Below are 12,834 nucleotides of genomic sequence, written 5' to 3'. Positions count from 1 at the left end.
TTAACTTTGACAGAAGATTCAACACATTATGTTCATATTTTTTTTCTGAAGAGAATTACATAAATTTGCTCCTTGACTCTTCTAGAATGTTACTGTTTAGTGAAAATTCTTTAAATATAATTTGAAAACTTCTTAAATACAAGAAAAACATACAAGTGCAAAATGCTTGTATTGGAAACAAATTAATCCAAATGGAGACAAGGGAAATTTTCTAATTGGAGACAAACAGTGTAACTGAAAGTCTTCCAAAACCTTGTTGAGTTGCTCCTAAGTGCGGGATTTGTACTTATTCCTGGTCTCTTCTCCTTTCCCATCTAAAACAATAAGAAAATCTCTCCAAAAAATCATATTTCCGGGGTTTCCTATTGAAGCATTTGCAGGCACTTCAGAAAAACCCTTTTTGTTCACGAAATAGGTAATTATTTCACTTGAAAACTTCCCGTACCATTAACAATAAAGATTAGCACTTAATTTAACTAAAATTAGCCAGAAATATGACATAAATGTTAAATTTTAAAAAATTTGATAGTGAAGAAGGTACACTTTTAATTATTCTGTGAAATTAACAAATTAAAATTTGAAAATATGAATGGATTTTCACTTTATTTGAAGCAAAATTAACTAAATAATGAAACTGTGGTATAGAAAATATATAAATATAATAATTTAGTACTGTATTTATCATGAAAACAATGATGTTTCCATTTGGAGCAGGTTTTGAATTAGCTTAATTTACCCTACCTGAAATTATTTTTTTCTTATGTTTGTGCGTAATTGCAAAGTAGAAGGTTGAAGGAATCTAGGATATCTAATGCAAGTCTCCAACTATTTGCTATGTCTATAGTAAATATTTAACCTTAAAAATGACGAATTTTTAAATTCTTATATTGAAAAATTATTTTAATTATTTTTTATACTTCTAATTTTTTTTCAAGCCAAACCGTTTTGGAAAAAGAAACTACAATACTTAATACGTAATATTCTTAATTAGACTGAAAATTATTATTCATTGTTATTGTCAGAAAATTACTTAAATTTTATGGCTATGTTTGTCCCTATAGCTCGTAGAGCTAAAAAATGCATCGAATCAGAATCTTTTAGATTTTCCAAAGTCAGGTGTAAGACTTTCATTGATTTTGTTTATCCGTTAAATTTTTATTGTTAATTTTCGGTCCGTAAAAAGTGTTTCATCGTTAAACGGTTAATCTTTATGTGACATGATCATGAGACAAAAACTACTCATAGGGTGGAATCACCACTTCTCACCAATGCCCCACTTTTCGCCACTTATATTAAAATCGCTATTTTTCACGATTTATGAAATAAATGAGCCGCAAAGTTACTTGTATTTTTATTGCTGCTACGTATATAGTCGAAAAAGAGTAATTATTCGTTTTGAATTTACGATTTTGAGCATTTTTCAGAGCAATGTTTTAAGCAAATGCATCGAATCCAATATTTCTTACCAAATATTGTTAGTGTCATGAAACTTTTATCAAACAAAATTTACGATTTTGAATAAATAATTTATCTATTGAACAATGAATTACATTCGGCGAATACATAAAATTTGTATTTAGTTATTTAATGTTTCACTTTATATTATTTTTATGTAAAAATGAGCCATGGCGGAAAGTGGGAATATTTTGGAATGATTTCACCACCTGTCGCCATTGCTTTTCAATAGGCGACGCTAACTTCACTTCATATATTCTCAGTTGTCAAATCTACTTTGTTTACTTTCTACAATAGTCTAATAATTTGATTTCTCAAATAAAAGCGAAGAAAATTCATCTAAAGTGAGTAATAATAAGGTGGTCACGAGGAAAAAGAAATGCTCAATGTATTCTTTGCATAATATTGCCCAAAATAATCGAGTTTGAACTTTTTCAAATGAGGTGGCGAGAAGTGGTTACAAAACTGGCGAAAAGTGGTAAAAAGTGACAACGAAATGGTTATTTTTGCATTGTAAATAAAAATCACTTTTTTTAAGTAGTCCAGGGTTAAATTGGTGGACTACCCGTCAAATAATTTCGTCAGATATCTTTAAGTTTTCTGCAGAAAATATCTACACTTCTGCCGAAAATCTGCCGAGAAATCTGTAGATAGTCCTACGAATTTTATTTGGGCTTGGGACAAAATTCGTCAGAAATTTTTGCAGATTTTCTGACGAATTCTGCTGCATACTCTGACGAATTCTTGTAGATATTTTGCCGATTTTCTGTAAATTTTTCTACATTCCAGACTTTCCAGACAGCTATGTCAGAAAAGATGGAATATTTTTCACTGAAGTTTGCAACAATCAATAGAGTGATTCTCTTGGTGATTTCACAGTGTTTATATAAAATGAAGAATTCTGCAACGCCGTGTTCTAAGTAGAGAATAGTGAAGTGATAACTTTAAACACAGTGTCGACAAAAATTTCTTGTTTTCGTATCACTCGATTGGCGATTTTTAAGAAATTAGTATTTTTGCTCGCATTTTTTTACTTATCTAAAATGTGTACTCGGTAATGCTTGTTAAGCAGAGCATACCATTTTCTTTATAACTTCTACAGTTTCTTGATAAATCAACAATATTTTTGTGAAGTAATGGAGGTTATGCAGATTTTCTAGGGAGAAATTCTGCCGAGAATCTGCAGATTTTCGGCAGAATTTCTGCAGAAAATCTACATATTTTCTACGCAGAAATTCTGCCGAAAATCTACAGATTTTCTCTGAATGTACTAGAATATACCGTTAAAATTCAAAAAACCTCCGAGTAAAATCGGCAAGTAGAGCAATGATTTGATGGGTATTGTTTTCACGAATCTAAAGTCAATATATCTAAGTAACTTTGTGTCAAATTTGAGTTATCTTGCAATAAGAGTTCAAAAGTAATAATAAAATTAATTCCCCTTTTACGGAGAGCTTTTTCTCGTGAGTACGAGGACTCTGCAAAGCCTGGGACGCTTTTCACATTGAAATTTTCTTCTACAATAAGCTTTTATAATATTCTTTTATTAAAAATTGTGTTAGGAGTTAGTTTTCTATATGTTGTGATATACACAAAAGTCACCCTGAATTTTCTTCCGGAAGAATGTAAAGATATTTTTGTGATATGTTTTTTTTTCTTAATCTTCTAAGAAAAGTTTGAGAGTATAACAATTAGTAAGCAAAATTTTCGGAGCCAAGAAGTTGTTTTAAACCATTTGGCCATAAATCACGAAGAAGTATAATTAAATTTTTCTATTTAGCTTTTTCTCACATTCAATTTTATCAATTATATATATATTTTTTTTTAGTGTGTGAAAGAAAAAATGAAGATATTGCAAAGACAAAGAGGTGATTGTATAAATAGAGCATTAAAGTATATCAATGTCTTCATTCGCATGAAAATTAGTCATCAATTGGTGGGAGGGGGGGTGCATTGCGGAAGTGAAAATGAAGTATTTAAGGAATGTGAGGGAGTTGAGAGATTGGTTTTCTTATCTTAAAAGAAAGATCGTTGAGTATTTCACTGAGGATGCGGGAAATGCTTATCATAGTGATGCAATAATACTTTGTTGCAGCTGGCACTTAAACGTTCACGCGACGAAGATTCCCCACCGATGCACTATCAGCTTAAACTGTCCAATGGCCATCATGCTGCCCCGACTTTTTCCAATTGTTCCTCAGGGGACAAGGACATTATGACTGAGTCCCCGAAAAAGATCAATGGGAACTGCTATTCTCCGCCTAAAGTGTCTGTGATCAATGGTGAGACTCACAAGGTCTCGCAGGATCCCCTACAAACTTCGGAAGTTCCACCGACGACGAAGGATGTCGAGGACTCCCATTCAGATATGTCTGATACGGAGTGCAGTAGTTTGGATGGGGATGCCATGACGGGGAATGGGGTGGATTTTGATGAAGAGGATGTGTATGATTTGATGTCGCAATCGGATGATGTTGATTCCGGAGGAAAGATGTTTAGTGCCAATATCTCAGTGGCGATTCAGTCCAAAGTGAATTTGCCATCGGCTGAAGCCCATCAGGCAATTGTAGAGGCATCGAGTGGGGGGAAGTTTGCAGCAATAGCTGGACCAATATCACCCAGTATGTTCCCAAATGTGCCACCTTTTCTCACCTTTGCCTCAGACACCGAAGCCGGTCCGCCGATGCATGCGTTAGTGACGAAAATACTCAAATGGAAGGTGACTGCAGTGACGCCAATTGTCGTGAGGAAGGTTCTTCTCAACTCAGGGTTTAGATTACTCAAACGTAAGTCCTTTGCTTCTATTACTACTATTTTTTATTCTTTTGTTCTGTAAACTAACAATGACTGATGATTTTTCTTTAACAAAATAAGTAATTCATTGGGAAGATATTATGCTATTTTTTTTACAACAGCTGTATTTTTCTTACACTTTAGTACTTTCTTTTAGTGCTATCACACTAGGATTTTTTTTCAATTTGTAAATTCAATTTAATTTTCAGATGAATTTTTTTCTATGCGGTATTTTGCATTAAAAATCATTTGATTTGATAGATTATCACTTATTTATTGATATAAACTAATACTTGGCCCGCCAAAACATGGTTAAGCATGCTAAAATAGCATAAATGTGGTTGCTCAATTAAATTTGAATTGAGCAAATTAAAATGTTAAAATTGCTCATTAATTTCAATTTTATTGCAGTTAAACAAGTAGCCTTTTGTACTAAATTGTTTTTATTAAATTTAGTCACTCGTAATTAATTATTATTTGTGGGCAAAAAAAATAAAATAAGTACAGAGATTAGTGATAAACTTGTGAAGCTTCAGTATCGGGAGTAATTTTTCGAGAGTAAAGACTGTATGAGAATCTCTTAATGATCCCCTTGCCAACAACCCTTTCTTCTGGTTTTGGGGATTTTTTTTTTTGCATAACAGATAAGTGACTTATAAGACATTTTAAGGACTATCACGCATTTTCCGAAGTCATTCGCAATCGAAAATTTCGTGGCACTATTTAAAATTGAGGCAAATTTCTTGCAAAATGTGTCTTGGCTGTGAAAATTTTCAAGTAAATTCTAGAAATCTTATAATGCTCAATTGGCTCAATTGAATTTAAAATTAAATTAGGAAAATGCGTAAAGCACTGTAACGGTGCTATCACACTAGGATTTTTCACAATTTAATTTTAAATTGAACTCAGCAAATTGAGCATTAAAATTGCAAGAATCACTTAAAATTTTTCATAGCCAGGACACATTTTTGCGAGAAAATTGCTCAATTCCAAAAAGCCGCGAGGAAGAAATTTTCCTACTTGATGTAGGATACATGTTCAATAAATATATGTCTCAAGGTAAAAGAAAGAGATTGTGGGCCAGAAAATAGATCCAAGAGAGATCTGCCCACGAATTCATTGAAAAAATGTATGATGATATCGCAACTGGGGATTTTTTTGGACACAACAATTTTCTTCGTATGGCTACTGAAGAATTTGAGGAACTACTTCACATAGTTGGAGCTCATTTGCAGAAAGAAACAGCGAAAATGAGGGTGCCTATATCGCCTAAAATTGAAATTGTTGAATAATTTTAAACATTTTAATTTGCTGAGTTGAAATCAATTTGTCAAGTATTATTTTTTATCAATACATAAGTGATAATCTATCAATTCAAATGATCTTTAATGCAAAATAATGCATAGAAACAATTCATCTGAAAATTAAATTGAATTTACAAATTGAAAAAAACCTAATGTAATAGCATGGTGAGATCTTGGTAAAAAAGAGGGTAACAAAAAAAACAATATAGATTCCCCGTAACTGATCTAGCCGTTAATTTACATGACGTATGATACACCTCCTTCCTAAGGTGAAACGCCCTCTAGCGTGGTAATAATAATAATAATAATAATAATAAATAACGAATATTTATATTGCTCAGAGAAATCAAATACAGGATAAATTCAATTGAACTGCAACTTTTCACAATGTTTTTTTTTGTTTGAAAATTATTTTTATTGATTCGTATAATTAAAAAGAAAAAGATCAGAAAACATTCAAAATTTGATAATCTATGATTAGTCTGAAAACGTTGTTTTTTTTTTAATCCATAATCTTGTTTGACGCGCAATTTGTTGGAACGGCCACTCCCTCTCACAGAAATATTTATGTGACAGAGTTCCTTAGAATAATTTTTTCAATAAACATTGAAGATCACTTTGACGCCACAAAATGATTACGAGTCGTCACATCAGCCCAAATCGCCCAAATCATCAAAAACGGTGATGTATGACTTCCTGTGGCCATTTTAATGGACTCGCTCAGTTCCGAAATAAGTTGTACGTTTGGGAAGAAATTGGGATTAAGGGAAAGTTTGTTACCACCAGGGTCACAATAATTGTGATATTAGGGTCCTTCCACCTTCTGAGTCCTTTAGCTCCTTATATTCATTTTTTTTTGTCTGAAAATACAGACGCACAACACCACAAACGCGCACTCGAACTATTAACACACTTAACACGGACAACAAAACTACACTTGATCTGGACAGACTGACGGACAGACCAAGACTCCCTATATCTCCAGCAATTCCTTGCTTCTCCCACTCTCCCATTCAATCCCATAAAATTATAGGAGAAGAAATTTAATTTTTTTTTTTTGAATCCATAAATGCAACCGTAACAAAATTTCTTGTATTTTGTAGTGCCATCGTCCTTATTTTATGAATGTTTCTGACTCTCTTGGATACATTTCTGCTTTTCTAGAAAAGTTCTCATATCGGATACATTTCCAAGTTTCTAAAAAAACGTTTCCATGTTTCTAGGAACGTATCGGTGTTTCTATAGAAAACTTTTTGTTTCTTGAATACGTTCTTACGTTTCTAAAAACATTTCGATGTTTCACAAAAGCATTTTAGCTTTTCTAGAAAAAAAATCTTATTAGAATACGTTTCCACGTTTCTAGTCAGAGGGGTGACATTAGCTTTGAAAAATGCGACCAGTTTTAGTGTAATTTTTTTCCTGTTTTCGTACACATTTCACGAGATATCTCCGAAACTACGTAGGTTGCCAATTTGGGATTTTCGGTTGCGTCTTCGTTATTAAATTGGCTTTTATTTTGTATTTGTGTTTTTTGCTAATTAATTCCACAATGATAGAAAACACCGAATAAACTCCAAAGTTTTTTCGGCACGCTAGAAACATATAGGAAACATATGTATGGTGTTTAATTCTCTTCCGAGTGATTGCCGTATTTCTGCGGTTGCTATTCGTAATTTCTATCTTCAGGCTGGATCCTAGATGCAATTAATTTGTTTGTTTCTTGAACACTCTTAATTCTGAATTCTTGTCATTCTCTATTTTTTTTATGTTCCTCTTTTTTCTGATTTTTTTTTTAATTATCACAATTGTAGAAGGGATGACCCTATTATTGTGATTAAATAAAGTAATAATAATAATAATAAACATAGGAAACGTCATGCCCCTGTTTCAAGTAGCGTTTTCGTGTTTCATAGACGTGTTTTTACGATTATTTCATTTCATTTCATTTTTCATTTATTTCAAGTACTGCTTTTGAGCTAGAGCTCTTGAAAGTAAAAATTTAGACAGAGATATAGGTGTACAAAGAATTAAATGTTTGTGTGATAGCGGCCACCGCCGTCTTAGCGTTATTATAAACACGTTTCTCAAGCAAATGGTTTATCTTTTTTACAATGAGTTACCCCTCGGCATAAATACAGTAGACTCTCTCTCAATTGGGCTTGGGGCGAAATGTCATCCGGTTTATCGATAGATATGGGTGTCAAAGCTTTTGTAAATTTCACAAAAAGCGCTCAATTATAAAGAATCACGATAAAATAGGAAGAACTACAGCGAATTTGAGCGAATTAGCTTCATAATTAAACGTGAAAATTGTCAACAAAATTTTTCGCTCGATTGAAAAAGAGCCGTTTGAGCGAGAGTCTACTGTAATTAGAATGGAGACCCGATCAATTGGTCATTTTTAACAAAAACCGAGTCTAGTTTTTTCATTTTTATTCCTGTTTTTTTTTTGTTCGTCCGTCAACCGTCTCTAAGTGTTCAAAATTATTCTTTAAACGCAATGTCAATTCAAGTAGAAATTTCCTCACCGTAGAAAACGATGATGTCCTTCCAGAGACAAATGACTGGATTGGTATTTGGGGAAAGCACATGAAGAGTCCACAATTTCGCACAATTCGCTCATATCAGAAGTTCAATCATATTCCGGGTACGTTTCAAATTGGCCGAAAGGATCGTGTTTGGCGGAATTTGCAACTACAAATGGAACGCAATGGCAAGAAGGAGTTTGGCTTTATGCCACGAACCTATATCCTGCCACAGGATCTCAAGACGTTGCGTCAGATGTGGCCACGGTACAGTCAGCGTGGTGTAAAGTGGATCATAAAGCCACCGGCTTCGGCCAGAGGAACGGGAATCAAAGTGGTCAATAGATGGTCACAGATTCCCAAACGACGACCAATAATTGTGCAGAGGTACGTTGAGCGACCGATGTTGATCGATGGCAGTAAGTTTGATTTGCGTCTGTATGTTCTCGTGACATCCATGAATCCCCTAAAAGTGTACATGCACACCGATGGCCTGGCCAGATTCGCTTCAGTGAGGTATAGTGAGAAAGTGGACACTCTCAGTGATCGGTATATGCATTTGACGAACTACAGTATTAACAAGTTGTCCGCCAATTATGCTAAAAATGAAGATGCTGAAGCGTGCAAAGGTCACAAATGGACCATTAGATCACTGTGGAGTTACCTGGAATCTGGTGGAGTGGACACAGAAAGGCTCTGGGGTGCACTGAGGGATTTGGTTATTCGAACCCTTTTGGCAGGAGAGACACCAATTCACAATCTCACAAAATCTAATATGCTGAGCAAGTACAATTGCTATGAATTATTTGGATTTGACGTCCTACTGGACTCAGATCTTGTACCCTGGCTTCTGGAGGTGAATATTTCGCCGTCGCTACATTCTTCCTCGCCGCTTGATCTGCACGTCAAGGCGCCACTGGTTAGAGCTACACTCAATACAGCTCTCTACCAAGTGCCACCAAAATTGACGGAGGACAAGCAGCAGGAAGTGCTGCAGACGCTCAATCTTCAGGGGCCACTGTGCATGGACAAGAGGATGTACACCACGACGCTGGCCATGAGTGAGAGGATCAAGCACAATCACTTCATCAGCAAGGAACTCAATAGAGAAGACGTAAGTAAATTTAATTCAAATTTAACAAGAAATATTTTTGAATTTTATATTTTTACCCTTTAAGGACGATTGGGACACCGGTGTCCCATAAAGAAAATAATTTTCCCTGACTACCTAAAGTTATTGTTTTCTTATGTCTGTACATAATTGTAAAGTATAAGGTTGAAGGAATCTAGAATATCTTTTGCAAGGCTCTAGCTATTTGCTATGTAGTAAATATTTAAGCTAAAAAATGGCGAATTTTTAAATTCTCAAATTCATAATTAATTTTATTTATTTTTATACTTCCACTTTTTTTTTAAGCAAAACCCTTTTGGCAATAAAAACCACAATACTCATAAGTAATATTTTTCATTAAAGCGAAAAATATTATTCATTGGAATTGTCAAAAAAATTACTTAAATTTTTGGGCTATTTTTGTCCCTATCGTCCATAGAAGCACAAAATACACCGAATCAAACTCTCTCGGTTTAATTTTTATTGCTGATTTTTCAGTCCGTAAAAAGTGTCTCGTCGTTAAAGGGTTAAATAGGGTGAATGTCCTAATTCAAAACCATTTCCAGACTCTTTAACTTTGACAGAAGATTCAACACATTAAGTTCATATTTTTTCTGAAGAGAATTACATAAATTTGCTCCTTGACTCTTCTAGAATGTTACTATTTAGTGAAAATTCTTAAAATATAATTTGAAAACTATTTATATACAAGAAAAACACACAAGTACAAAATGCTGCAATTGGAAACAAATTAATCCAAATGGAGACAAGGGAAAGTTTCTAATTGGAGACAAACAGTGTAAGTGAAACCGCGACGAAAGGCTTCCAAAACCTTGTTGAGTTGCTCTTGAGTTCAGGATCTGTTCTTATTCCTGGTGTTTTCTTCTTTCCCATCTAAAACTATAAGAAAATCCATTTGGAGTAGCGAAAAATTTCCATTTGGAGCAGGTTTTGAATTAGCTTAATTTACCCTACGTTATTTAGAGTTTTAAATAAATAATGAAAATTGAAAGTGATAAAAAAAGATAAAAAAACACCTAAAGTTAAAAAATAAATGACACAACCTAATCCAATACTGGCGAAGTCTTTAGCACCCCCCCCCCCCCGCATAGCAAAAGAAAGCGAAATAAATTAATTTATGTGGATTTAATGTGGATTTTTCAACCTAAAGGAAATGGAGAACAAATGAAGCTGTTACGTGCATCTCATACTTTGATTTCCCAATATTAAAGAAATAGCGAATTTCACGAGGATTTTGATATGTTTTATTAAATTAGCGATAACGAATTTACGCTTTAGATAAGAAAAAGCTGTCGTACAAAAGAATATTTTCCTAAAAAATACATTCAAATCAAAATCGGTTCAACGACAGTCGAGATAATTGAGGTTATGTGATATTGAAATTGTTTTTTTCGACTGTGACGTCTCTATCGGTTTTTCTATGAAGTTCAAATGTTTCTAGAACAGACCTGTTCTTATTAAAAATCGTGTAGTATCGGAAATTTTGTGTTGATAGTTCTAATGGAATTTGCAGATTGACGTAACACTAATCCCGCTTATTCACGGTGCCATGATGAATATTTTTGCGCCAAAAAACATAGGGGAAAGTGGTCTGCCTTTGAATGCGGCAGCCTTTGAATATTGTAATTTTTTAATTTTTCTTTAAAGCATAAATTATTTTCTATTAACTATTAGATAGTTATTCATAATCCTCACAAGTCTTCAGAAAATGCAGACCTTAGCTCTTATTTTCTAGATGCTAGGGCAAAAAAACCAAACTGTAATTTTGATGTTCCACAATTCATGCGTTTTTTCATAATTAAAATAATTTTTCGAACAAATCTTCTATTGTGAGTCATAGAAGGTTATTCTTGGATGGTATTTCTCCAAATACATTTTGATTCAGATGAGACAAATTTTGTGGGTGATAAAAGTTTGCAAATATTGCTCTGCGGCAGCCTTTGAATCTTAATGTTGTGTGCCTTTGAATCCTCTCTTTCAATACATTGAAACATCTGACAGCTTCCTGTCCCGGAGCAGAATAGAACTCCTACTTTGGTCTGAAGAATGCCATACAAATACTTATAACATGCTATCTTGCTCCGGCCGGGATGTTTCAAACTGACAATTGTCAACTTCAATGGCGTTTTCTTATAAATTTTCAAGTGAAAAACAGTGCTTCTGAAAAATGTAGAAAATGTTGTTGTATTATGACTTTTGACTACAGTGGTGGTTTTATTGAGTGCATTAGGGTTCATGCTAATCAATTATTGGCCGTTTAATGTTACAGCCCTAATATTCTTAGTGAAAGATTTAGATTCAAAGGCTGCCTAACCACATTCAAAGGCAGACCATGCAGGCTGCCTTTGAATATATCGACATCACATTTTCAAGTTCCTCACCAGGAAAAACTGAGGACTTGCGAGTCCTGAATGGGGTAAGCATAGAAGCTTAATGAACAAGAGAATTTTTTGGTGTAGTGCAAAGTAAAACTCATGTTGTAGTTTACTCTGAAAAAAATCTCAAACTTTGAACATCATTTTTCGTTCAAAGGCAGACCACTTTCCCCTAATAGAAAGAAAAACTCTCATAAAAATAAATTGTCTTCTTGATATCTTTGTCGGAAGACGGATAGCTGTTCACTAAACACCCTTTTATTTGAATCTTGCAGAAATACAAAGAAATTAAATGCAAATATCACTTCAAATGGAAAGTTCTTAAATCGCGCACAATACAACGAGCGAGAGAGATAGAGACACAAATAACTCACTTGACAAACGTCTGGCGGCGCTGCGGTTGCAAAAAATCTTTGAAATGCGACAAAATATTTTCTTCTCTATTTTATCCTTATTAACAGGTCGTGTCCCTTCTTGTAATATGTACTTTTGCATTCCTTATTAACCAAAATAGTGTTGTACAAAAGGGTTTTTCTCAAACCTATCCTGAATTTTGGGACAGCTCAAAAGAATATGAGTCTTCCAGCTCAATTTTTCATGCCAATGTTTTTATTGTAATATCGACAATTATTCACAATTAACCCAAATAACTGTATTCAACTAAATTATTAAAAGGATTTTTTGTGAAAATGACTTAACTCTAAGGAAATAAACAATTTTCACATTAAAAACTTCTCATTTTCTCTACGTGAATTTTCGCGGCATTTCGAAGAATCCCAACTGGCACCACCAAATTCACTTCGGCTTTTCTTTTAGATCAGGCCTGTTCTAGAATCTAAAAAGTTGTAGTGCTTTGCGAGACCTTTAATTTGCGCCCTTACACCTCAAAATTCGTCAAATAGGACAGGAGATATGATTTTTTTTTATTTCGTGAATTTTGACCCCTCATATCTCCGGTTCTCTTGTAACCACAGTGAATCCACGCCACTTTTTGGAAACTCTATAGCCTAGACTACAGCACTCTAAAATTTGATCACCTTGCAAAATAACGTTTTTGAGAAAAATGAGTTTGAATTTCGATTAATTTTGACGCTATCGCAGCGCCACCTATGGTGACTTTTTGAACTTCCATCTGAAAGTGCTCATCGAGACGAAACCAAAAACTCAAAATTTAGGGCAGAATGTTAATTAGAACGAGAGATATAGGTCGGTCAATTTTCGAACTTAGGCTTAAGTAGGGAAAAGCGCTC

General features: G+C 33.9%; 1 protein-coding gene across 4 annotated transcripts in view; it reads left to right on the top strand.

Moving 5' to 3' along the window:
• The window catches only part of LOC129806405 (tubulin monoglutamylase TTLL4), a 48,723-nt gene that overhangs the window by 20,495 nt on the left and 15,394 nt on the right, over positions 1 to 12,834 (top strand). For 2 of the 4 annotated variants that reach the window (XM_055854964.1, XM_055854966.1), the window contains exons 3-4: positions 3,551 to 4,241; positions 8,107 to 9,191. In XM_055854964.1, coding sequence (XP_055710939.1) covers positions 3,551 to 4,241; positions 8,107 to 9,191 — 1,776 coding nt within the window. Of the gene's footprint in view, positions 1 to 3,550; positions 4,242 to 8,085; positions 9,192 to 12,834 lie in introns of all 4 variants that reach the window. The other 2 variants (XM_055854963.1, XM_055854965.1) reach the window with 1 other exon arrangement.

Source organism: Phlebotomus papatasi, chromosome 3 (genome assembly GCF_024763615.1).
Source record: "Phlebotomus papatasi isolate M1 chromosome 3, Ppap_2.1, whole genome shotgun sequence".
Taxonomy (NCBI): Eukaryota; Metazoa; Arthropoda; class Insecta; order Diptera; family Psychodidae; genus Phlebotomus; species Phlebotomus papatasi.
Note: the sequence above shows the minus strand (reverse complement) of the source record. Positions and strands in the feature narration are given on the sequence as shown.